Consider the following 25,088-nt stretch of genomic DNA (forward strand, 5'->3'; position numbering starts at 1 on the left):
ATGGCGGCCACCGATGGAAGTGTAACTTGCGATGACTTTATGCAGTTCCAGGTGAGACCGTTAAAAAGGAAATGTTGCCATTCCATGTGCAAGACATGGCTCCAAAGTGTCTCCCAAGTGGTTAACTTTCATTATTTTAAAGAGCAGTTTTTGTTGATGATTCTTAAAGCTGTAAACATGTACAGAGATTGAAAACGTGACTGGCCCGGCGTCGAGATTTAATCTCACACGTACCTCAAGCCTGACCATGCCATGTGACATAACCAGGGCTGCGAGTACTACTAGTATATTGAAGGCCCTATTCAATACTCGCTGGTTGCTCTTTTCCGGTAAAATTCAGTTCATTGAAAATACTATTTACAAGGATTTTATAAATCTCAATTCAAACCAGTAATTAAACCAAGCAAAATGGTAACTTCACTCTTAAGATTATTATTATAATATTTACAGGATAGCAATGGCGGGGTACCGGGTAATAACTCCAGTGTCTCCACTCTGGACCAACTGGACCACAGTCAAGTTTGCAATATTTATATGTAAACTTAATGCCTTCCATAAAGGCATAGTCTGGATTGAGATTTTAAATTTTGCTTTCCAATGATTTTAAAACAAAATTTGAAATCCCAATCCGCATGGATTCCAGGCTAATAAAGGCAAAGCCGTTTGATTTTGTTCCTACACACATTATTTTGGAATGCAAGATTCTGAGCTGTAGCTATCATACATGATATACCCCTTAATATTGGCAAATTAATAGCACCAAACTATAGACACATCCCCTTAATCAATACTTTGAAAAACTCCCCTCTGGTCGCAGATTTCGCGTACCAAAAGCACGCAGGAATTTTTATAAACGTTCTTTTATTCCATCAGCAATTTCAATTTTAAATTCCAGGGAACTTTAACTTCACGTTTATGTCGTCTTTATAGCTGTTATATCATCCAATTCCCATTTTAACTAGCTGTTGATCAGCATTGTCTCCGTAATTTTTAGCCTGTCTTGTTGTTATTTATGTTCTTTGATTATTGTATGTCAATCTTTGACCTGAATGACTGAAAGTGATTTTCCATATATACACTGTGGACAATAAAGATTATTATTATTATTATTATTATTATTATTATGAAATTTGGAGCTTGCATATTGCCTAATTATCGTATATTATTAATCATGCAAATTAATCATTATGATAGATATGCCAAAAAGCTTTATAAGACACATGCACTTTGTTATTATCAATTATCAATGTGGTATGTGACAACATTTATTGAATTAAAGGGTGCATTGTTTAGATATTGTCTGATCAATGAAAATCTTTAATTATGCAAATGACTGACTACAGTTATACAAGGACATTAGGAAACTATAGCAAACACTTGTGGTATATTATCATCAATGCATGAATATTCTTAAGATATAGATATGTGTACATAGATAAATACATACATACATACCTACATACATACGTACGTACGTACGTATGTACATATACATACATACAGTCATACATGCATACATACATACATACATTACATACATTACATACATACATACGTATGTACGTATGTACATACATATACATACATACATAGTCATACATGCATATATACATACGTACATACATACTCATACATACAATAACATACAGACAGACAGAAATCATTAAATGTAACCTTCCCTTACAGAAGGTAAAAGTGTGATTTTCATTGAAATAGTTTGATATGTTTCAATCTATTGCAGGATGCACTGAAGACATTGCGTACCATAGATGATAAAATTATATATGCTTTAAATACAACTGTGCCAACAAATTCCTTTGCTGGACAAGTTGATCCCACAGCAACCTGTAAAAGATTATATGAAGATGTAAGTATTAGTGTGTAAGTAGTAGTATTGAAGTATTAATTGATATTAGAAATTGCCCTAAATGGGCACAACCTGCTGTAAGGCCAAAAAAAATATATCTGGTTCTGGTCAATATATAATAGCAGATATCCTGACATGACAATCTGTGTTGGATATCAGTAGCAGATATCCTGACATGGCAATCTGTGTTGGATATCAGTAGCAGATATCCTGACATGGCAATCTGTGTTGGATATCAGAAGCAGATATCCTGACATGGCAATCTGTGTTGGATATCAGAAGCAGATATCCTGACATGGCAATTTGTGTTGGATATCAGGAAGCAGATATCCTGACATGGCAATCTGTGTTGGATATCATAATCAGAAGCAGATATCCTGACATGGCAATCTGTGTTGGATATCAGTAGCAGATATCCTGACATGGTGATCTGTGACATCAGGTAAATTTCTTTCTGTTAATACAGAAATCACTACAGTGCGTGTGTTGTATAAATTCACAATATATTGATGCTGTGTGGTTCTATTTTACATTTACAGCTAACACTCTCATATAGTACAAGGGAAAAGGCAATAAAGAAATGTATATTGCAAGTTTCTAGCTCTGTTAATAATTGTAGAGAAGAAAGAGATAAAAGTCCTTCCAGTATAGATGCTTTGAAGAAACTAAGAAATGAACAACATAAGGTAATAAATATGTAATTGAATTTGTATTTGACACAGTTAACTGGATTGTAAGATATATCGTTTTATTTTAGTGATGGGTGATAGGGTGGCATGACACATCATCTTTTACAGTTAACAGTTATACATTATTTCACCATTTGAAAACACCATGTGAAGAGTTAACAAACTTACTCCCAAGTCAAGCAGTGATGTACAAGATATGCAAACAAATGTTTTTTTCTAATTTTGTGTCAAATTCAGATTTAGATGTGAACCATTGATGATTGCTGAGAGTGAACATTAGAAGTTGATGCAATGCAAAGTACAAATACCTGTATACTTGAATCATGACATGGCAGGGCTTGAAATTAACTTTTTCCTTTGGTAGTCTTAGTGGGCTAACACTTTCAGATTTCATCTTGTTTCTTTTGACACATTTCGCTTACCATTTATGGCTTTGTTCTATTTCAGTTGAGGTTAATGCAGAGTGAATTACGTATTGAAGAGGTTGTCAAAGATAGAAGTTTGAAGGTAAGTAACTTGATAAAAGATACAAAAATTGTGGATCCCACATTATACCATGTCATTAGAACAAAAAATATGGAATATATACTCTGGTTGTTCTACATCATGACCATGTGTCTATGTCACAACAATGCATGTCTATGTCACAGGTTATGCTGTGTTCAACATATGAGTCAAAACTTTCACAATTACCATTACTTACCTTGATTTTTCTTTGATATTACTTCATTCAGCCAGAAAATACTCGTGACCTAAAGGGTTGTCCCTCGTCTATTGACTTATAGTGATAAGGGCCCCTTAGGTAACTCATATTTGCCTTGGATGAATGAAGAAAAAATATTGGGGAATTATAATATCTCAATATATACAACTTAGTAAATAATAGTACATGTACATTTTACTGAAATACTGAAATAGGGAGTCTGTTAGTTCCAATATTCCTCTCCAAAATTGTGCTTGTTCAAATGACCTTAGAAATCATCAGAGTACATTTCAGAAGTTATCTAAGTGTCAGTGATGACTTCACAATCATATATGCTCACACTCATTCACAAGTCAAGTTATTTTAATTACATGCCAGCATACACATCTATCCCTGGGTTGGGTGGTACAAACATTCAAATCTACCCCTGGGTTGGGATGGTATAAACCAGCATACAAATCTACCCTGGGTTGGGGTTGTACAAACCAGTGTACAAATCTACTCCTGGATTGGGATGATACAAACCAGTGTACAAATCTACTCCTGGGATGGGATGGTACAAACCAGTGTACAAATCTACCCTGGGTTGGGGTTGTACAAACCAGCGTACAAATCTACCCCAGGGTTGGGATGGTACAAACCAGCATACAAATCTACCCTGGGTTGGGTGGTACAAACATTCAAATCTACCCCTGGGTTGGGATGGTATAACCAGCATACAAATCTACCCTGGGTTGGGGTTGTACAAACCAGTGTACAAATCTACTCCTGGATTGGGATGATACAAACCAGTGTACAAATCTACTCCTGGGATGGGATGGTACAAACCAGTGTACAAATCTACCCTGGGTTGGGGTTGTACAAACCAGCATACAAATCTACCCCTGGGTTGTTGTGGTACAAACCAGCATACAAATCTACCCTGGGTTGGGGTGGTACAAACCAGCATACAAATCTACCCCTGGGTTGTTGTGGTACAAACCAGCATACAAATCTACCCTGGGTTGGGGTGGTACAAACCAGCATACAAATCTACCCTGGGTTGGGGTGGTACAAACCTACCCCTGGGTGTTGGTGATGTATACATCTCTTCCCCTGGGTAGGGTTATGAATTCTGTGTAGAGATGTTAGAATAATGCATATACTTGTGATTTGATATTTTCACTGTAATTCAGTGAAATTAAACATGAAATAAAAACATACTTGATACAAAGAGAGACAGTGAAAAGTTGAGAACAAAGAATCCTTGTGGTGAGCACAAGGGAGATCATTCCCTGGGAACAAGTCAAAGGTCATGATCAAAACAGGCATACCAAATAAGCATATAAGTTACATAACATTCAAAATATAACAATGTACATGTTTTGTGAATGTATAGATATAGGTATGTCCTTGATAATACAATACCTGGCTCCAACAAGCTGAATAGAAAGAAAGGGAAAGTAACCAAAGAACTGAATTGGTCTAAAGAATACAGACAGAGAGAGGCCATTCCCTCAAATGCTCAAAAAGGGGTTTGTTGTAAGTCTGTCTTACATCTCTGACTGTTGCACTGTGTCATTAAAGTCTGTCACATTAGGAAGGAACATTACTCCAAGAATGCTGGCCCAAGCTTTGACAGTGAAGCAACTTTCAATTTGGCATTTCTTGGCAATTAATTGAGTGTAATTTACAGTGATGTCAAATCATGAAATGATTCTCCAGAACCCAAAGTTTATGAAAATACCATTATTTCCTGGCATGGCCATCCATCCCTTGAAATCTCTGCTTGTTGTGTCATTTTTATTGCAAAAGGTGAAGAGTTCCAATTTTCACACATGGCATATTTTAAAGTTATGACAACTTACCATATTGTTTTCTGTTTCTGATATTACAGGTATTTCATGAAAGATGTAGGAACCATTATAAACCACCACAGAGCTCATGATGTTTTGTAACCAGCCATGGATTGAACATTTAGGTTCACAAAGAACAATTCCTAGGGGTGTTTGTTACAGTACAGTGACTGGGAGAATAGTAACAACTGAAATGCTAAATAGATATATTGATGTGATGCTTTCTGTATCCAGATACCATGGTCCACAATTGTTATTGCAACCAACCTTGTCTTCTACCGGTTGATATTGGACCAAGATAGAATTGTATGTGTGTCAGGGTGCTAATTATAACTCAGTTTTCATTGTCTGGATAAAATTCTGGAATGAAACATAATTTAAATTACCATAGGTTCATGCAAAACATTGGAATTGTAGTTCTATTGTTGTGTTTTTTGGTATGAATAAATTTTATACTAAACAAATGGAAAGCTTTCTAGTTTATTGTTTTTAACCTTAGTCCTCTAAAAGAATTCATGGTCTGAGTTTGAACACACCTGATGTAAAAGAGATTCTGCTGAATCAGTAAATTAAATACTGAATGGTAAAGAGGCTGTCTATTTGTGTGCTTTAACGTATTTTGAGTGTCTTAAAGTGTGTAAATTGAAAACATTGTTGGACCAGTTGTCTTTGTAGTTACACCCAGGATAGCAATCTGAATGTGTATGTTTTGAAAACACATACATAGTAACTCATCAGGTACATAGAGATTTGGTAATAAGACTTTATAAAAATATATTATAAATTGGCCCAATACTTGAAAGGGGTGTCCTACATGAAAAATGAGAGAGAGAGAGAGAGAGAGAGAGAGAGAGAGAGAGAGAGAGAGAGAGAGAGAGAGAGAGAGAGAGAGAGAGAGAGAGAGAGAGAGAGAGAGAGAGAGAGAGAGAGAGAGAGATGTTCAAGTCAAGGTGTCAAATACATAGTACAATGGTATGGTAAATATTCCAATTTTTGTTCACGTGACTGAACTAAGTATAAAATAATAATGCATTCAAAACCCAATACTTTTCACTTTAAAAATACTTAGCACATGAAATAGCATTATGTTTGAATTATCTACGACAAAAGACAATTGCCATAAAAGAGTACTTAGTAAGTGCCATACGTACACTAGCAGACTTGTCTGTGCTGCATTGTACCAAGTGCTGGACATAGGCGTCAAAGTAAAAACAAGAGAAATTATGGCGTCTGTTATATGGCGGCGCTATACAAAGATATGGCCCAGTCACGTCACGTGAAGTCGGATGATTGAAGTCGGTCACTTTCCAGCATAGTTATTCAGCAGAAATTAAATCACAACTTTCATCATTTTTATATAAACATATATATAAAGTAGATTACCCTAAAACTGATGTGACCAATAAGCAAGAAATTAGAATCAGACAGATAGGTAGACACACATGCGAGTACTACTAGTATATTGAAGGCCCTATTCAATACTCGCTGGTTGCTCTTTTCCGGTAAAATGCAGTTCATTGAAAATACTATTTACAAGGATTTTATAAATCTCAATTCAAACCAGTAATTAAACCAAGCAAAATGGTAACTTCACTCTTAAGATTATTATTATAATATTTACAGGATAGCAATGGCGGGGTACCGGGTAATAACTCCAGTGTCTCCACTCTGGACCAACTGGACCACAGTCAAGTTTGCAATATTTATATGTAAACTTAATGCCTTCCATAAAGGCATAGTCTGGATTGAGATTTTAGATTTTGCTTTCCAATGATTTTAAAACAAAATTTGAAATCCCAATCTGCATGGATTCCAGGCTAATAAAGGCAAAGCCGTTTGATTTTGTTCCTACACACATTATTTTGGAATGCAACATTCTGAGCTGTAGCTATCATACATGATATACCCCTTAATATTGGCAAATTAATAGCACCAAACTATATGAAATTTGGAGCTTGCATATTGCCTAATTATCGTATATTATTAATCATGCAAATTAATCATTATTATAGATATGCCAAAAAGCTTTATAAGACACATGCACTTTGTTATTATCAATTATCAATGTGGTATGTGACAAAATTTATTGAATTAAAGGGTGCATTGTTGAGATATTGTCTGATCAATGAAAATCTTTAATTATGCAAATGATGGTATATTATCATCAATGCATGAATATTCTTAAGATATAGGCTATGTACATAGATACATAGATACATACATACATACATACATACATACATACATACATACATACACACATACATACATACATACATACATACATACATACATACATACATACATAGATACATACATAGATACATTGTACATACATATATACATACATACATACGTACGTACATACATACGTATGTACGTACGTACGTACATACATGCTCATACATACATACATACGTACGTACGTACGTACGTACATACATACTCATACATACAATAACATACAGACAGACAGAAATCATTAAATGTAACCTTCCCTTACAGAAGGTAAAAGTGTGATTTTCATTGAAATAGTTTGATATGTTTCAATATATTGCAGGATGCACTGAAGACATTGCGTACCATAGATGATAAAATTATATATGCTTTAAATACAACTGTGCCAACAAATTCCTTTGCTGGACAAGTTGATCCCACAGCAACCTGTAAAAGATTATATGAAGATGTAAGTATTAGTGTGTAAGTAGTAGTGTTGAAGTATTAATTGATATTATCAATTGCCCTAAATGGGTACAACCTACTGTAACTCTGGATAATACGCTACTGTGACAGAGATACCATAGCATAATAATATCCAGAGGTGGGCACAACCGGCAACCTAGAGATCTATATATGTAAGAGTGACCCATCTGTCAGTATATGTACAACCCATCTCTGAAACTCACGATTCAATTTTATTCAAACCTGGCACAAATGTCGATCACTATAGTGTACATGTACTTAGCACAGATCTGACCAAAATGAAATTTTTAAAAAAATAATAAAGAAAATGCTAAATATATGTAAACTAAACGAATGTAAATAAGTTGACCTATTACACATACACAATGTAACCCTAACTTGATGAAATGTCACAATTTTTGCCACAAATGTGAGGTCAACTTACCCAATATGATCCCCATGGTGACCTTAAATAAATGATGTCCAAATCGTGGTACTGGTTTCTGTGTTGGCAACAAAGTTTGGAGAAAAAATGATATTCTTGATAACTTGTGTGCACTTGAAATTGATTCACAAAACTTTTTTCCAAGACAAGTGCAAACAAGCAGAGTAAGTGCATATCTAATGTCTGTGTTGGATATCAGTAGCAGATATCCTGACATGGCAATCTGTGTTGGATATCAGTAACAGATATATTGACATGGAAATCTGTGTTGGATATCAGAAGCAGATATCCTGACATGGCAATCTGTGTTGGATATCAGAAGCAGATATCCTGACATGGCAATCTGTGTTGGATATCAGTAGCAGATATCCCGACATGGCAATTTGTGTTGGATATCAGAAGCAGATATCCTGACATGGCAATCTGTGTTGGATATCAGTAGCAGATATCCTGACATGGCAATTTGTGTTGGATATCAGAAGCAGATATCCTGACATGGCAATCTGTGTTGGATATCAGTAGCAGATATCCTGACATGACAATCTGTGTTGGATATCAGGAAGCAGATATCCTGACATGGTGATCTGTGTTGGATATCAGTAGCAGATATCATGACATGGCAATCTGTGTTGGATATCAGTAGCAGATATCCTGACATGGTGATCTGTGACATCAGCTAAATTTCTTTCTGTTAGTGCAGAAATCACTACAATGCGTGTGTTGTATAAATTCACAATATATTGATGCTGTCTGGTTCTATTTTACATTTACAGCTAACACTCTCATATAGTACAAGGGAAAAGGCAATAAAGAAATGTATATTGCAAGTTTCTAGCTCTGTTAATAATTGTAGAGAAGAAAGAGATAAAAGTCCTTCCAGTATAGATGCTTTGAAGAAACTAAGAAATGAACAACATAAGGTAATTAATATGTAATTGAATTTGTATTTGACACAGTTAACTGGATTGTAAGATATATCGTCTTACTAGTATTTTAGTGATGGGTGATAGGGTGGCATGACACATCATCTTTTACTGTTAACAGTTATACATTATTTCACCATTTGAAAACACCATGTGAAGAGTTAACCAACTTACTCTCAAGTCAAGCAGTGATGTACAAGATATGCAAACAAATGTTTTTTTCTAATTTTGTGTCAATTTCAGATTTAGATGTGAACCATTGATGATTGCTGACAGTGAACTTTAGAAGTTGATGCAATGCAAAGTACAAATACCTGTATGCTTGAATCATGACATGGCAGGGCTTGAAATTAACTTTTTCCTTTGGTAGTCTTAGTGGGCTAACACTTTCAGATTTCATCTTGTTTCTCTTGACACATTTCGCTTACCATTTATGGCTTTGTTCTATTTCAGTTGAGGTTAATGCAAAGTGAATTACGTATTGAAGAGGTTGTCAAAGATAGAAGTTTGAAGGTAAGTAACTTGATAAAAGATACAAAAAATGTGGATCCCCAACATTATACCATGCACAAGCCATTTAGAACAAAAAATATGGAATATATACTCTGGTTGTTCTACGTCATGATAGCATGTGTCTATGTCACAGGTTATGCTGTGTTCAACATATGAGTCAAAACGTTCAAAATTACCATTACTTACCTTGGTTTGTCTTTGATATTACTTCATTCAGCCAGAAAATACTCGTGACCTAAAGGGTTGTCACCCCTCGTCTATTGACTTGTAGTGATAAGGCCCCCTTAGGTCACTCATATTTGCCTTGGATGAATGAAGAAAAAATATTGGGGAATAACATCTCAATATATACAACTTAGTAAATAATAGTAAATGTACATTTTACTGAAATACTGAAATAGGGAGTCTGTTAGTTCCAATATTCCTCTCCAAAATTGTGCTTGTTCAAATGACCTTAGAAATCATCAGAGTACATTTCAGAAGTTATCTAAGTGTCAGTGATGACTTCATAATCATATATGCTCACACTCATTCACAAGTCAAGTTATTTTAATTACATGCCAGCATACACATCTATCCCTGGGTTGGGTGGTACAAACATTCAAATCTACCCCTGGGTTGGGATGGTATAAACCAGCATACAAATCTACCCCTGGGTTGGGGTTGTACAAACCAGCATGCAAATCTACCCCTGGATTGGGATGGTACAAACCAGTGTACAAATCTACTCCTGGGTTGGGATGGTACAAACCAGTGTACAAATCTACCCTGGGTTGGGGGTTGTACAAACCAGCATACAAATCTACCCCTGGGTTGGGATGGTACACACCTACCCCTGGGTGTTGGTGATGTATACAACTCTTCCCCTGGGTAGGGTTATGAATTCTGTGTAGAGATGTTAGAACGATGCATATACTTGTGATTTGATATTTTCAATGTAATTCAGTGAAATTAAACATGAAATAAAACCATACATGATACAAAGAGAGACAGTGAAAAGATGAGAACAAAGAATCCTTGTGGTGAGCACAAGGGAGATGATTCCCTGGGAACAAGTCAAAGGTCATGATCAAAACAGACATACCAAATAAGCATATAAGTTACATAACATTCAAATTATAACAATGTACATGTTTTGTGAATATATATATAGGTATGTACTTGATAATACAATACCTGGATCCAACAAGTTGAATAGAAATAAAGGGAAAGTAACAAAAGAACTGAAGTGATCTAAAGAATACAGACAGAGAGAGGCCATTCCCTCAAAAGCTCAAAAGGGGTTTGTGTAAGTCTGTCTTACATCTCTGGCTGTTGCACTGTGTCATTAAAGTCTGTCACATTAGGAAGGAACAGTACTCTGGGAAATGTTGGCCCCATGTTTGGACAGTGACTATGAAGCAACTTTCAATTTGGCATTTCTTGGCAATTACTTGTGTGTAATTTACAGTGATGTAATAATTCTCCAGAACCCAAAGTTTATGAAAATACCATTATTTCCTGGAGTGGCCATCCATCCCTTGAAATCTCTGCTTGTTGTGTCATTTTTATTGCAATAGGTGAAGAGTTCCAATTTTCACACATGGCATATTTAAAGTTATGACAACTTACCATATTGTTTTCTGTTTGTGATATTATAGGTATTTCATGAAAGATGTAGGAACCATTATAAACCACCACAGAGCTCATGATGTTTTGTAACCAGCCATGGATTGAACATTTAGGTTCACAAAGAACAATTCTTAGGGGTGTTTGTTACAGTACAGTGACTGGGAGAACAGTAACAACTGAAATGCTAAATAGATATATTGATGTGATGCTTTCTGTATTCAGATACCATGGTCCACAATTGTTATTGCAACCAACCTTGTCTTCTACCGGTTGATATTGGACCAAGATAGAATTGTATGTGTGTCAGGGTGCTAATTATAACTCACTTTTCATTGTCTGGATAAAATGCTGGAAATGAAACATAATTTAAATTACCATAGGTTCATGCAAAACATTGGAATTGTAGTTCTATTTTGTTGTGTTTTTTGGTATGAATAAATTTTATTCTAAACAAATGGAAAGCTTTCTAGTTTATTGGTGTTTTTAACCTTAGTCCACTAAAAGAATTCATGGTCTGAGTTTGAACTCACCTGATGTAAAAGAGATTCTGCTGAATCAGTAAATTAAATACTGAATGGTAAAGAGGCTGTCTATTTGTGTGTTTTAGCGTATTTTGAGTGTCTTAAAGTGTGTAAATTGAAAACATTGTTGGACCAGTTGTCTTTGTAGTTACACCCAGGATAGCAATCTGAATGTGTATGATAGAAATTATTCAAAACACATAGTACCTCATCAGGTACATAGAGATTTGGTAATAAGACTTTAAAAATATATATATTATTATATTGGCCCAATACTTGAAAGGGATGTCCTACATGAAAAATGAGAGATGTCCAAGTCAAGGTGTCAAATACATAGTACAATGGTACATGGTATGGTAAATATTCCAATTTTTGTTCACATGACTGAACTAAGTATAAAATAATAATGCATACAAAACCCGATACTTTTCACTTTAAAAATACTTAGCAAATGAAATAGCATACCATCATTTATGTTTAAATTATCTACGACAAAAGACAATTGCCATAAAAGAGTACTTAGTAAGTGTCATACGTACACTAGCAGACTTGTCTGTGCTGCACTGTACCAAGTGCTGAACATAGGCGTCAAAGTAAAAACAAGAGAAATTATGGTGTCTGTTATATGGCGGCGCTATACAAAGATATGGCCAGTCACGTCACGTGAAGTCGGATGATTGAAGTCGGTCACTTTCCAGCATAGTTATTCAGCAGAAATTAAATCACAACTTTCATCATTTTTATATAAACATATATATAAAATAGATTACTCTAAAACTGATGTGACCAATAAGCAAGAAATTAGATTAAGACAGATAGGTAGACATACATGCGTACTTTTCTGCTCGTACTAGGGAGTTCTATTTCCGGTAATATAGTCCATGTGGTGTCGATCTATCTATCTCTACACAGTGCCGTGGGTACTGAAACATCACTAAAATGCAACGAATCGTGTAAGTAATTCACCAGATACTGATCGGTTTTTTGATTTTTGATTTCACCATGTTATTGTGTGCTTCCTATATTTCATTCAGTCCGTTTCATCAGCACTAAACTTGTACATCATGTTTTGTCGACCCATGTACCCAGGATGTATTGTAAACCGTGGTACTGGTAGCACTTTAAATTATAGTTTTAAGTTTACATTTTTTGCAAAACATTCATTTTCGTACATGGACAACAGGCTACAGCTAGTGTAATACTTCATCTCGGGTCCAACTACTCTACAACTATTATGTAAATTCCAGACTTGAAGAATCACTTATGAAATTGTAGTATATGAGGCTTTAATATTTTGATAAATTCAGTTGACAATTGACAGACAGACAGACATACATACATACATACATACATACATACATACATACATACATACATACATACATACATACATACATACATACATACATACATACATACATACATACATACATACATACATACATACATACATACATACATACACACATACATACATACATACATACATACATACATACACACAGACAGACACGCACACACACACACACATACATACATACACACACACATACATACATACATACATACATACATACATACATACATACATACATACATACAGACATGCACACACGCACACACACATACATACATACATACATACATATATGTACATGTATATACATAGACGCACACACACACACATACATACATACATACATACATACATACATACATACATACATACATACATACATACATACATACATACATACATACATACATACATACATACATACATACATACATACATACTTTATTATATATGTAAGAATGTTTTTATATGTCAAACAGTAAACCAAAGACACAGAGAGCTAAACGAGCCCTTGAAAAGCGGGCACCAAAGCTGATAGAAAATACAAAGACAGCATTGTTCATAAAAGGTGGCCATACAAGTGAACTCATAACTCAAGTTTTGAGAGATATGTATTCATTAAAGAAACCAGATTCAGTTTTGTTTAAAAGGTAAGTAATAATGTAACACAAAGACATGGTAGTTCTGTAAATGTATGGGTAACAAGGAGTAGCACTGCTAATGAAATACATTTGAGAAATAGATTTCACCCCTGTGACCACCTTGAGCCTGAGGTCATGGCTTCATTTCCAGATTAAGATGGCTGTCATGTTGTCAAAATGTAGTGGAAGACTGATGTTTTATTGCAGTGATGATTGAGGAAATTAGGTTTTGTTGACATTTGAGAAAAGATTTCATAAGTAAATGCAGTCATACCAACCTAATAATGTAAGAGTTGTGCCAGTGACAAGTAACTTTTCATTTTGAAATAAGGATTATGATAAACAATATGATATTTCCTTATCAAGAAAATGTAATAAATGACATGAATGAGTTTTTTTTACCATTTTATTATCAATTATATTTTAGAAAGAATATTTTAAGACCATTTGAAGACCAAACATCCTTGGTAAGTTTCTTACATTGTAACAATATTGTTTTTGACTTAATCTCAAGTAATGTGACAACCATGTACTTACACTGACAGATCTGTTGTTGTGACAACCATGTACTTACACTGACAGATATGTTGTTGTGACAACCATGTACTTACACTGACAGATCTGTTGTTGTGACAACCTAATACTTACACTGACAGATCTGTTGTTGTGACAACTTATTTAACCAGAAGTCCTAACTGGAGCTTGTGGTTACATAAAATGAAACAATTACGGATCTTTCTGTCTATCTTGCAGTATATCAGTCATTCATATTGGTATGTCAATCCAATATAATACAGGTACTGGTACATGTATGTTACGAAGTATTGTCATGGAAAATGAAAGTTGAAGTTACAAACATTGACAGTGTTTTGCTGTGACTTCTACATGTATGCCCACATTACTTCTGTCATGCTGTTTTGATGTAGATTTGCTCCTAATTATATTGATGGTGTGTACATGTATATTTTGTTCACTGACGTCAGCCAAATTGTATATCTGAACTTCTTTGATCAGGTAATTCAACAAACAAAACAAAGCACCGACACCAAAAAGTTTCATGACATTTTTTTTTGAAGACTAGAGAGGACAGTACAGTGTACCTGATTTTATTAAACATTGAAACTTATATTGTTGTGTGTGCTAAGTTGTTTGTTCACATGTACACTATCAATTTTATATATCTCACTTTACTTATTTTATTTTTCCTAGGAATTTTTTTCAGAGAAAAATGATGCTTCTTTGTTTATGTATGGTTCCCATTCTAAAAAGAGACCACATAATTTGACGATAGGTAAGGATAATATTTATACATGACTTGTGTGACAGTACACATGTTGCAAAGAATATTTTTCAGTTTCTCCCCTCTGGTTGCCAACATCACTCTATACAGGTCAAAGGTCAAGTCTTCATGTTTTTTTTGCATGGGTTTCCTATATACAATTCAGTGACAGTCACTTTGATGATAAATTATTGATCATTTTAAATGTTTTATATTTGTCAAGGAGTTTACAAGTTTTGATCTCTTATGGTCATGCAATTTACATTTGTTTGTTTTAATATCACAGTACTTTCCTGATGTATTTTATACATAATGGCAACATTTAAATACTAAAATCAATTTAATCTCGCTTTTTTGTGAGATACGCTACTATGGTCTTAGAGATAGGATAGTATAGCCATTGTCAGTGAGATGTGAAGCTATTACAAGGTTGCCACTGATTGGATAGGGGGAGATATGAAGCTATTACAAGGTTGCCACTGATTGGATAGGGGGAGATATGAAGCTATTACAAGGTTGCCACTGATTGGATAGGGGGAGATATGAAGCTATTACAAGGTTGCCACTGATTGGATAGGGGGATATGTGAAGCTATGACAAGGGTGTCACTGATTGGATAGGGGGAGATGTGAAGCTATTACAAGGTTGCCACTGATTGGATAGGGGGAGATGTGAAGCTATTACAAGGTTGCCACTGATTGGACAGCATACACATACTTTATCACTCATTAACAATACAGCCAATAGATGTGCCTGTTTCTTTTGTTTTCTAACCAATCAGAATTAACCTTATAAAGTTATAAGCCATTGTCACAGGTATGCAAAACGAGAACAATACAAGACACTAAAATCTGGTTACTTTGGAATGGTAAATTAGAAATGAAGGTGACATCTAGATCCAGCTACTATGGACCTTGGTCTTGGAACCATCAACAATAAATTTTCCATAGATAACAATACACTATTAATGATCCACAGACAAGTAACTGAGTGATTCCAGTTAAATACTCACAGTAACCATTGGATTTGACTATGGTGACATGCCACCCTAGGAAGTTAACTCTTTGAGCAAGGTTTTTTTAGGATCAATTTGTTCCTGAATTTAAATCTTAAGTGGAAAATACTCCTAAACAAAAACCTTAGGAGTAAAAGTAAAATAATAAATATCAACCTTGAATTCTTTTCAACATTCAGTGTTACAAATGCTATATTTATCTGTTGAATAAAAATAATCATCACTTTTGTTGAATGACAATGTTAATATTAAATAAAAGATTCCTATTATCATGAAAATAGTCATCATACATGTGGGCTTCAAAATTTGTCCTTCAAATGCAACTAAAGTTGAATTGTCACCAGTTAAATGCCAGTAGATTTAAAATGTCACCTGCTGAATGCAGACATTTACAAAAATTCACCTGCATTGGATTGTTTATCACCTTCAAATGTCAGTAATTACCAGCAACTTCCTAGTCTGTATGCAGCTCATTGTCAGTAATTACCAGCAACTTCCTAGTCTGTATGCAGCTCATTGTCATGTGCATATATAACCACATCTATTGGTAACAATTCTTACCTACAGGACGTTGCTATGACTACCATGTATTAGACATGATTGAATTAGGAGTTGAACATTTCAAGAGTCTTGGTGATTTTAAGGTATGAAATGCTCCATAGATATGTTTTGTACTAAATGTTTGTTTTCCTTAAAGTACTTTTAGTATAGCTTAGAGGAGAATTCTACATTATTTATGGCCCACTTCACAAGTCAGGTAATTCCTGTGTTTGTATTTTATTTCGTTACTTATATTTCTTCATAAGCCGGTTTTCACAATTTACATTCAAACAAACTTTTCAATTACACTCACTTTCTGGTTATCTCTGAGTTATTCCAGTTGTTATGGCAACCAGTGATCTCCATGCACTACCTAGTGTGTAGGTAGTCCTTCAACATATTGTAACCAATCCATTTATGAGGTTTAGAAGTATGCTAATTACTTGATTAGGCTTGGATGTAAATCTGCATGTGCTCATTAGCTCAATTTACATATTACTTTGTAACAATTTCTTTTACTTTGTCCCCAGAATGCCAAATTTTCATCAGGTAACAAACCATGCCTTTTGTTTTCTGGTGAACCATTTGATCAAGACTATGACCACAAGAGGTTGAAAAATTTACTTGTAGGTAAGTCACCACAAATTTCTACCTAGCTTGATTTACTACAGTCTCAAAAATTAATACCTAGCTAGGTAAGTCACCATTCTCTGAAGTACTACCTAGCTAGCTAGGTAAGTCACCATCTTACAAAGTACTACCGAGCTAGGGAAGAGAAGCCAAAGCCTAACAAAGTACTACCTAGCTAGGTAAGTCACCATCTTACAAAGTACTACCTAGCTAGGGAAGCCAAAGCCTAACAAAGTACTACCTCGCTAGGGAAGAGAAGCCAAAGTCCAACAAAGTACTACCTAGCTAGGGAGAGAAGCTAAAGGCCAACAAAGTACTACCTAGCTAGGGAAGAGCAGCTAAAGGCCAACAAAGTACTACCTAGCTAGAGAAGAGAAGCCAAAGTCCAACAAAGTACTACCTAGCTAGGGAAGAGAAGCCAAAGTCAAACAAAGTACTACCTAGCTAGAGAAGAGAAGCCAAAGTCCAACAAAGTACTACCTAGCTAGAGAAGAGAAGCCAAAGTCCAACAAAGTACTACCGAGCTAGGGAAGAGAAGCTAAAGGCCAACAAAGTACTACCTAGCTAGAGAAGAGAAGCCAAAGTCTAACAAAGTACTACCTAGCTAGGGAAGAGAAGCTAAAGGCCAACAAAGTACTACCTAGCTAGAGAAGAGAAGCCAAAGTCCAACAAAGTACTGCCTAGCTAGGGAAGAGAAGCCAAAGTCCAACAAAGTACTACCTAGCTAGGGAAGAGAAGCCAAAGTCCAACAAAGTACTACCTAGGTAGAGAAGAGAAGCCAAAGTCCAACAAAGTACTACCTAGCTAGAGAAGAGAAGCCAAAGTCTAACAAAGTACTACCTAGCTAGAGAAGAGAAGCCAAAGTCCAACAAAGTACTACCTAGCTAGGGAAGAGAAGCCAAAGTCCAACAAAGTACTACCTAGCTAGAGAAGAGAAGCCAAAGTCCAACAAAGTACTACCTAGCTAGAGAAGAGAAGCCAAAGTCCAACAAAGTACTACCTAGCTAGGGAAGAGCAGCTAAAGGCCAACAAAGTACTACCTAGCTAGAGTAGAGAAGCCAAAGCCTAACAAAGTACTACCTAACGAGATATGCAAATATGCCTAGCAACAACTGTTGTCAAACATGTGATTGTGGTCAAGCTTTTGCCATAGCCATGTGCGATGATGTTGAGAACAATAATGTTGCTAAGAGTTTGGTTGCTATGGATGCAATGGGACCTGGGAGATCATGAGATCTGTCCTGAGACAAAAAACAGTTTATTTGTAGTGATTAAGAGTGGTACAAGCATGTATATTTTGTATATGCCATTGTTTACATGGTGAGGCAGTGTAAATGTGTGCTCTTACTGATATCTCATTTATTTTGTTTTTATTTCAATTTGCCAATAATTATGTCCCCATTTATTTATTTCTCTCTCCAGATTTTTTCCGAGGGCCAGTGATAACAAACGTAAGATTAGCTGGTTTAGAACATGTGTTGCATTTTGTTGCCATGGATGGTAAAATCTTTGTACGAAGTTACAGGTGAGTTCATTAAAGTAACCAACGTAGAATGGAAAATGTTGCTGCCATTCGGGATAAAAAGACAACAAAATTCTGGCATCTGTTGTGATAGTTCACATTTGATGAGTTGTTCAGCTATACAACTATCATTGTAATACCCATCTCTGTGATCCTAACAAACAAGAAACATGGTTATATTGTCTTTTCTCTAGGGTTATACTAAAAAAGTCGGGTAGCCGTACACCTCGTGTTGAGATTGAAGAGATTGGACCATCATTAAATCTTACAATTGGTAGAGTACGATTTGCATCGGAAGATCTTTTTAAGAAGGCCATGAAACAACCCAAACAAGCTAAGGTAAGTTTATTAGAGATGTTGTGGGTTGAAACACAAGTTATACATGTAGTATAAGGAAACTAGCGTGTAAAAAATATTACCAACACTGCTACATTTTATCGTCTGGCAAGACATGTATCTCAGACACATTCCTATCTTATCGTTAAAAAAATATAATTAACATTTCATCAGGCGTGACAAGAATTTAAGTAGAATTGTTACATTTTAGTCAGCTGACTCTCAAAAATATCAGAATGAACATGCCAACCTTAGGATTACCTCCATGTGTAGTCATTGTACAGAATGAATGTGCCAACCATAGGTTTACCTCCATGTGTAGTCATTGTACATTTAGCTGATTACAGTAGGTAATTTTTGGTCCAAAGAAAGTGTAGCAATGTCAGTTAAGATGTATGTGGTGCCAGATGATAAAATGTAGCAATGTTGGTAAGAGTTTTGCACAGACAGGCAATGATTTCGTTGTATTAAAAGAACACAATCAGTTGCACTCCCACATCATTAGCGCTATATTTTAAATGAATAAAATATGTGTGGAACTGAAGTTTTATTTATCTCTTGAGTCCTATAACATTTTGGTCATTTATTTTTCACTTAGATCAAAAAGGTGAAGAACGTTAGTCGTGATGTGTTTGGTACAAAACATGGCAGAATACACATGCAGAAACAAGACCTTGGTAATCTACAGATCCGTAAAATGAAAGGACTAAAACGTAAATCACAACACCCAGACAAGAATGATACAGCTACAAAGAAAACAAAATCATCAGATTAAACTTAGACTCATATTTATCTTAGTTAAAGAGATATTTTCATTATAAAATATTGATTTAGTGTATGATTTTATTGTGTTTGTTTTCTCTAAACATTATGTAAATTTCTACAGCTGTATGGCATGTTGATTAAAATGATTTGCCATAATTACACAGAAGAATCCTCGTTTTTTTTTCATTTCACCCACCCCCTCTAGGGAGCAATTACTGTTTTGCTTGGTCATTTACCTGGATAACATTTCTCCCTAGAGGGGGAGGTATACATTGCTATTTCGAAAACTTCAGTTTTTAGCAGATATTGGTTTGATGATAGGCTGAAAGATTTGTTGCCCAAAACAGGAGATTACAAAGTGTACACGACAACAAATCTCACAGTGTTAATTGACAGGAATTTTCCCTGTTGAATTTTCATGAGTACTCAGTTCTGGCATTGTCCATAAGGAAATATTGTAGTGCGCCCTCTATCAGAATTCTTCCTGTCTCACCTACAGCTATGGTCCGACTACATGTATTCCAAAGTTCTAAAAATATGTCATGCTGAATAAATGCCAGCTATAGTTGCTAGAATCTTATACCCAGGAATAACCCAATTTTAAAATTCTAATTTTTTTTTTGCAGTTTTGACAATTCTTATCCATTTTTTAAAATCATTCTGACATAATACATATTTTTGTAATAATTAAAACCTGATTTTTGGTGTGTTTTTTTATTTCTTACATTTTTTTGATATTTTGCTGATAAAAATGCAGCATTTTTAAAACGTTGGGTAACACTTATTGTTTTGCAATATTTTCACTCGTAAAGTGGAAGTTTTGAATGATATAACCAAAACTCAAAGATTATGATGTACGATAGGCCATTGCAGACTGCAAACAGAAAATTGAGAATACAGCGCCTTCGCTCAAATTGGGGGTATCATCACCTCATCGTATCGTTTCTTAAGAGCTTTGTCCCTTGGTATTCTGTAGAAGTGTAAATCAGGGATGTAAGATATGCTGTCAGCAATGTGCTGTCATTTCACGTAGATCCATATAATCCTCCTCACGACTTACTACTACGTTAGAGATTATCAATACATTTCCAGCCACGGGATAAATATCTATTGAACATATTATGTTGTTAGAGATTAAAAACAATGACATGCAATTTTAACAGACTGATACATACAGTGTCCTAGGGTCCAGTTGTATTTATTGACCAATCTCTATATATACATGTTGTGGAGAAACGTGATCACGACACAGTAAAAAAAAATACAAGAAAAGGAAAAAACGCGTCACTGCATCAAAGCTTGATGAAGAACATTTAGTACAGCCATTTTGAAGTGCCTCTGACACGTACAGGGTAATGCTATTTCGCAGCAAAGCACTCCAAACTTTTCTGAAATAAATACTCCCAGTATATTATATATATATATATATATATATATATATATATATATATATATATATATATATATATATATATATATATATATATATATATAGTTTTGGTAGTACTGGAACTCTTTCTTGGGTGTAACTCGGAGTTTCACGCATATTGCGATCATCAGACCCTCAATTTTTTTCATGGCCCCAAATTTCTTCCCAGGCCCCTGCCGTAAATTCTGATCACAACATTATACACCAACATCAAAAGATATTTCCGCGTAATCGATAATAATTTCCAGGCAAAGTAATCATTTACAATAGTCTAACTTGGTTCAATGGTGACGAATAGATAGGGTATCCCTCTTGACTGTAGTGCCTACCACTTACCCACTGGCGGAGGCACGTGGGTGGTTAAACACTCGTTGTACTCTATAATTTACCACCAACGTTTAAAAATCGATACAATAGGTCCTTTTACTTTCAGTCCGCCGAATCGAATACCTTCCAAAAATGTGTTGAGGGTGTAAGTTACTATATATATGCAAAATAGGGGAAGCAATTACCACCTATTGTAAACGAAACACCTGGATATGACAAACTCAGTATCTTGATGAAATGACTCAGTGATAGAGATGATTAGTCAGTCGTTCCTCTAGGCACTCTTTATACATGGTGGAAACTGTTATCACAAGTAATCTGGGGTACTCTGGACGCATATGTGGTAACGTGGGGGTACTATAGACCTTTTTGGCTTGCAATTAGTAAACGACGAGTTTTGACCGAGTGTTCTTTGAGAGTTGTCAGGAGGAAGTGATAGGCTATGGATTACGAATTACGACGGGCTTCAATTGACTGATTTATGGTCTTGATTTTGAAGCTTGACGAAAAAAAATTAATAGTTTAGGCCAAAAAATATATATCTGGTTCTGGTCAGCGCGCGCGTGCCCTGAATACCCTCGCGTCGATCCTTTTTTTCCGATAACTTTTGCTTTCGCATTCCTTATTTATTCCTGATATCAGGAGAACAAGCAACTGAAATCTACCCTACATGCCAAGACTGCTTAAATACAAAGCCTAAACTGCTTCGAAGAAAAAGGTAGTTTTTTCAAGAGATAAATATGATAGAACAGAGTATGTAAAGTGTCAAACAAAATGTGTATTTACTAATTTGCAACAAAAAAAAAATTAGGAAAAAAAATTCGCGTCGTCGCACCACTTTAGAAAGTTTACCCTGACCAGAACCAGATAATTTTTTTTGGCCTTACAACTTAAAAAAACACCAGTTTTAGCTCGATAAGTGACGATAACAATTATATGAAGTTATTGCCCGATATCACATCTTCGTTCGTCGTATCACTTGTATCGCTTATGACGTTTTCTTACGACTTGTGTCACGTTACGGAAACGGCACTGACGGCGATACGACGAACGAACAGGTGATATCGGATAATAACGTCATAATAGTATCACCCTATACGTTACCAGTGATAGAGATATAACTTAGAAACTGCAATTTATGTTCGCGTAATCATAATGATCATATAGCGGTATATATGTACACAAATAGATTTTGAAATTAATTGTACTGCAACAATTTAAAGTGCTTTGATAATCCTAGCTTTCAACAACAACAACAACAACAACAACAACAACAACAAACAAACAAACAACAACAACACGTCATGTACGGATGACTACATACGGGAAACGGAAAGAAGTATACAAAATCCATATTTCAGGAACATCTACGTCCTGGTTGTGCATATTTGGAAATTTTCAAACACATCCACAAAGATTGCCCTGGACAGAGAATTGACATGGAGGATGTTTCCATTCTGGATAAGGAATCAGACACGTTTGTTTAGGGAATCAAATAAGATATACATCATATTACAAGTATCTCTAAATTAAGACAAGGCCCAGTATTAAACCACTGTCTATGGTTGAAGCCACATATGCATAAACAACGTGTGACGTCACAATCCTGAGGAAGACCTGAGGACTCAGCTGCAGTTTGAAAGCTAGGATTTATACAAGTATTTTGATGTAATACAAATTTTCAATTTATTTGTAACCATTCACTGCATAGACTTTGATTTGTTTTTCATTGTAGTAGTAGTAGTTTTGTAGTTATGTGTTTCATTGTAGTAGTTATGTGTTACTATGAGTTAAAAGTTGTAACTTGCGCATAGACACATTATTCAATCTTTGCACATAAATGTGTAAATGGAACTTTTAATTCGATGTATGTTGTTGTCAACGTTTCGTTAGCCACACAGAAACAAACAGCAGCGATGGGGCTCGAATCTGCAACATGAGATTCAAAGCCGACACTCTAACCAATTTGCCCATCATGACTCCACTCTAGACTATTAGAATACTCTAACACAAGCAAAAGCAGACGTGATATCAAAATCGTACATTCATTAAACAAGATCAAGTTTCTATACTTTTGTTATTCATGAAAAAATAGTAAATTAATTGTATTCTCCTCAGGGAGTTGGGGGAAGTATAAATTAACATTTTGTATTGTTATCGGTCCGTGCCAGGGGTAATAATTATCAAACACTTAGAACACAGTGTGTGTGGAAGGTTTTAGCATCCACCTGAAACCATTCCATGACATCGATACTCTGGTTATAGGATATACTTCACATATAAATATACAATGATAGTTATAGAATAATGCAAGGCTCAAGTTACGGTTGCCATCATGGCCTTTACAATACGAACAGGGTTGCTTTGGCGTTTCATTCATGAGACATGACATTTCTTACACACACACACACACACACACACACACACACACACACACACACACACACACACACACACACACTAAGACAACTTCAAATGGAAACTAAATAATTATAGAGGTGTCATGCATAGTAGGGATATGGAAATAGAAAGGTAATCATGCCGATTATCAGTAAAAAGTAAACAATAGAAGCATTAAAATTATCAAGTCCTAGTGTAAGTTTTTTTTATCAGAATCCTGTTTCTACTGCACTGTAAAAGAATAGCAATGTTTTATCACTTGTTCAATGTGATTTGGTAAAGGGTCCTGCTGTATACGGTGCCTCTGTCATTGTTTGTCTAGAGTTTAAATGTGTCTATCTGTATTATGCTAAAGTGAAACACTGAGGCAACCGCATTCGGACTGTAAGTGAAGCTAGGTATTTTGCTTGGTCTTGTTAAACGTAGTGCACCCTACTTATCCACCCCTCATTCCAAATATTGAATTCTTGGTACCTATAGCTGAATGACCTTGAAACAGTAAGCATTGAAGACATACTTGCGTTATCAAGATATTTTATGTCAACAATATAGCCATTAACCGAAGCTGTGGACATATACGCCTTAATATTACTTTTTTAAAAGAAAAAACTGGGAACGTATACTAAGTCTTCTAAGAAAGAAATACAAAGACAGTTATATAATCGTCTGAGTTTGGTTTCGCAGAAAGCAGCGGTAAAATCATAGCACTGTCGTATTAACATTACAATGTATAACGTTGTCAAGCTGTGGTACCATGGTGAATACAGCACAGGCGATCCTTATAGTCAAAGTTTCTTTTCATCTGATAAGGTGTTCTATAACCAATGACCTGATTCAGAATCAGATACTTTATTGCCATATGTATTAAAACATTGGAATGTGATTATTTACGAGTGCTCCTTGGTAAAGTTACAGATAAAGAAAGGTCACTCATTAAAAAAATTGGTAAAAGTTTTTCCTAAAACGTTCAGAGGACGTCTTTATACTACAATGGCACCAACCAGAGCGTAAAAGACCATGAGCGGGATGACTTAAGCTTGAATCTTGTATAGTGGATG

General features: G+C 35.3%; 3 protein-coding genes across 3 annotated transcripts; all 3 read left to right on the forward strand.

Moving 5' to 3' along the window:
* Positions 1 to 5,411, forward strand: LOC144433398 (protein MIX23-like). Its single transcript, XM_078121702.1, has 5 exons — positions 1 to 51; positions 1,742 to 1,867; positions 2,407 to 2,553; positions 3,004 to 3,063; positions 5,136 to 5,411. The coding sequence occupies exons 1-5, from the start codon at positions 1 to 3 to the stop codon at positions 5,184 to 5,186; spliced, it is 435 nt and encodes a 144-aa protein (XP_077977828.1). The 3' UTR covers positions 5,187 to 5,411.
* A 1,313-nt stretch (positions 5,412 to 6,724) lies between these two features.
* LOC144433376 (protein MIX23-like) lies at positions 6,725 to 11,348 on the forward strand. The gene is made up of 5 exons (XM_078121681.1): positions 6,725 to 6,786; positions 7,630 to 7,780; positions 8,995 to 9,141; positions 9,598 to 9,657; positions 11,298 to 11,348. Exons 1-5 carry the CDS (start codon positions 6,725 to 6,727, stop codon positions 11,346 to 11,348), a joined length of 471 nt encoding a protein of 156 aa, XP_077977807.1.
* A 1,316-nt stretch (positions 11,349 to 12,664) lies between these two features.
* Positions 12,665 to 19,886, forward strand: LOC144432654 (ribosome production factor 2 homolog). Its single transcript, XM_078120920.1, has 9 exons — positions 12,665 to 12,742; positions 13,626 to 13,796; positions 14,215 to 14,254; positions 14,997 to 15,078; positions 16,649 to 16,725; positions 17,152 to 17,251; positions 18,674 to 18,776; positions 18,968 to 19,112; positions 19,708 to 19,886. The coding sequence occupies exons 1-9, from the start codon at positions 12,729 to 12,731 to the stop codon at positions 19,882 to 19,884; spliced, it is 909 nt and encodes a 302-aa protein (XP_077977046.1). The 5' UTR covers positions 12,665 to 12,728; the 3' UTR covers positions 19,885 to 19,886.
* The last annotated feature ends 5,202 nt before the right edge of the window (positions 19,887 to 25,088 follow it).

Source organism: Glandiceps talaboti, chromosome 3, assembly GCF_964340395.1.
Source record: "Glandiceps talaboti chromosome 3, keGlaTala1.1, whole genome shotgun sequence".
Classification (NCBI taxonomy): Eukaryota; Metazoa; Hemichordata; class Enteropneusta; family Spengelidae; genus Glandiceps; species Glandiceps talaboti.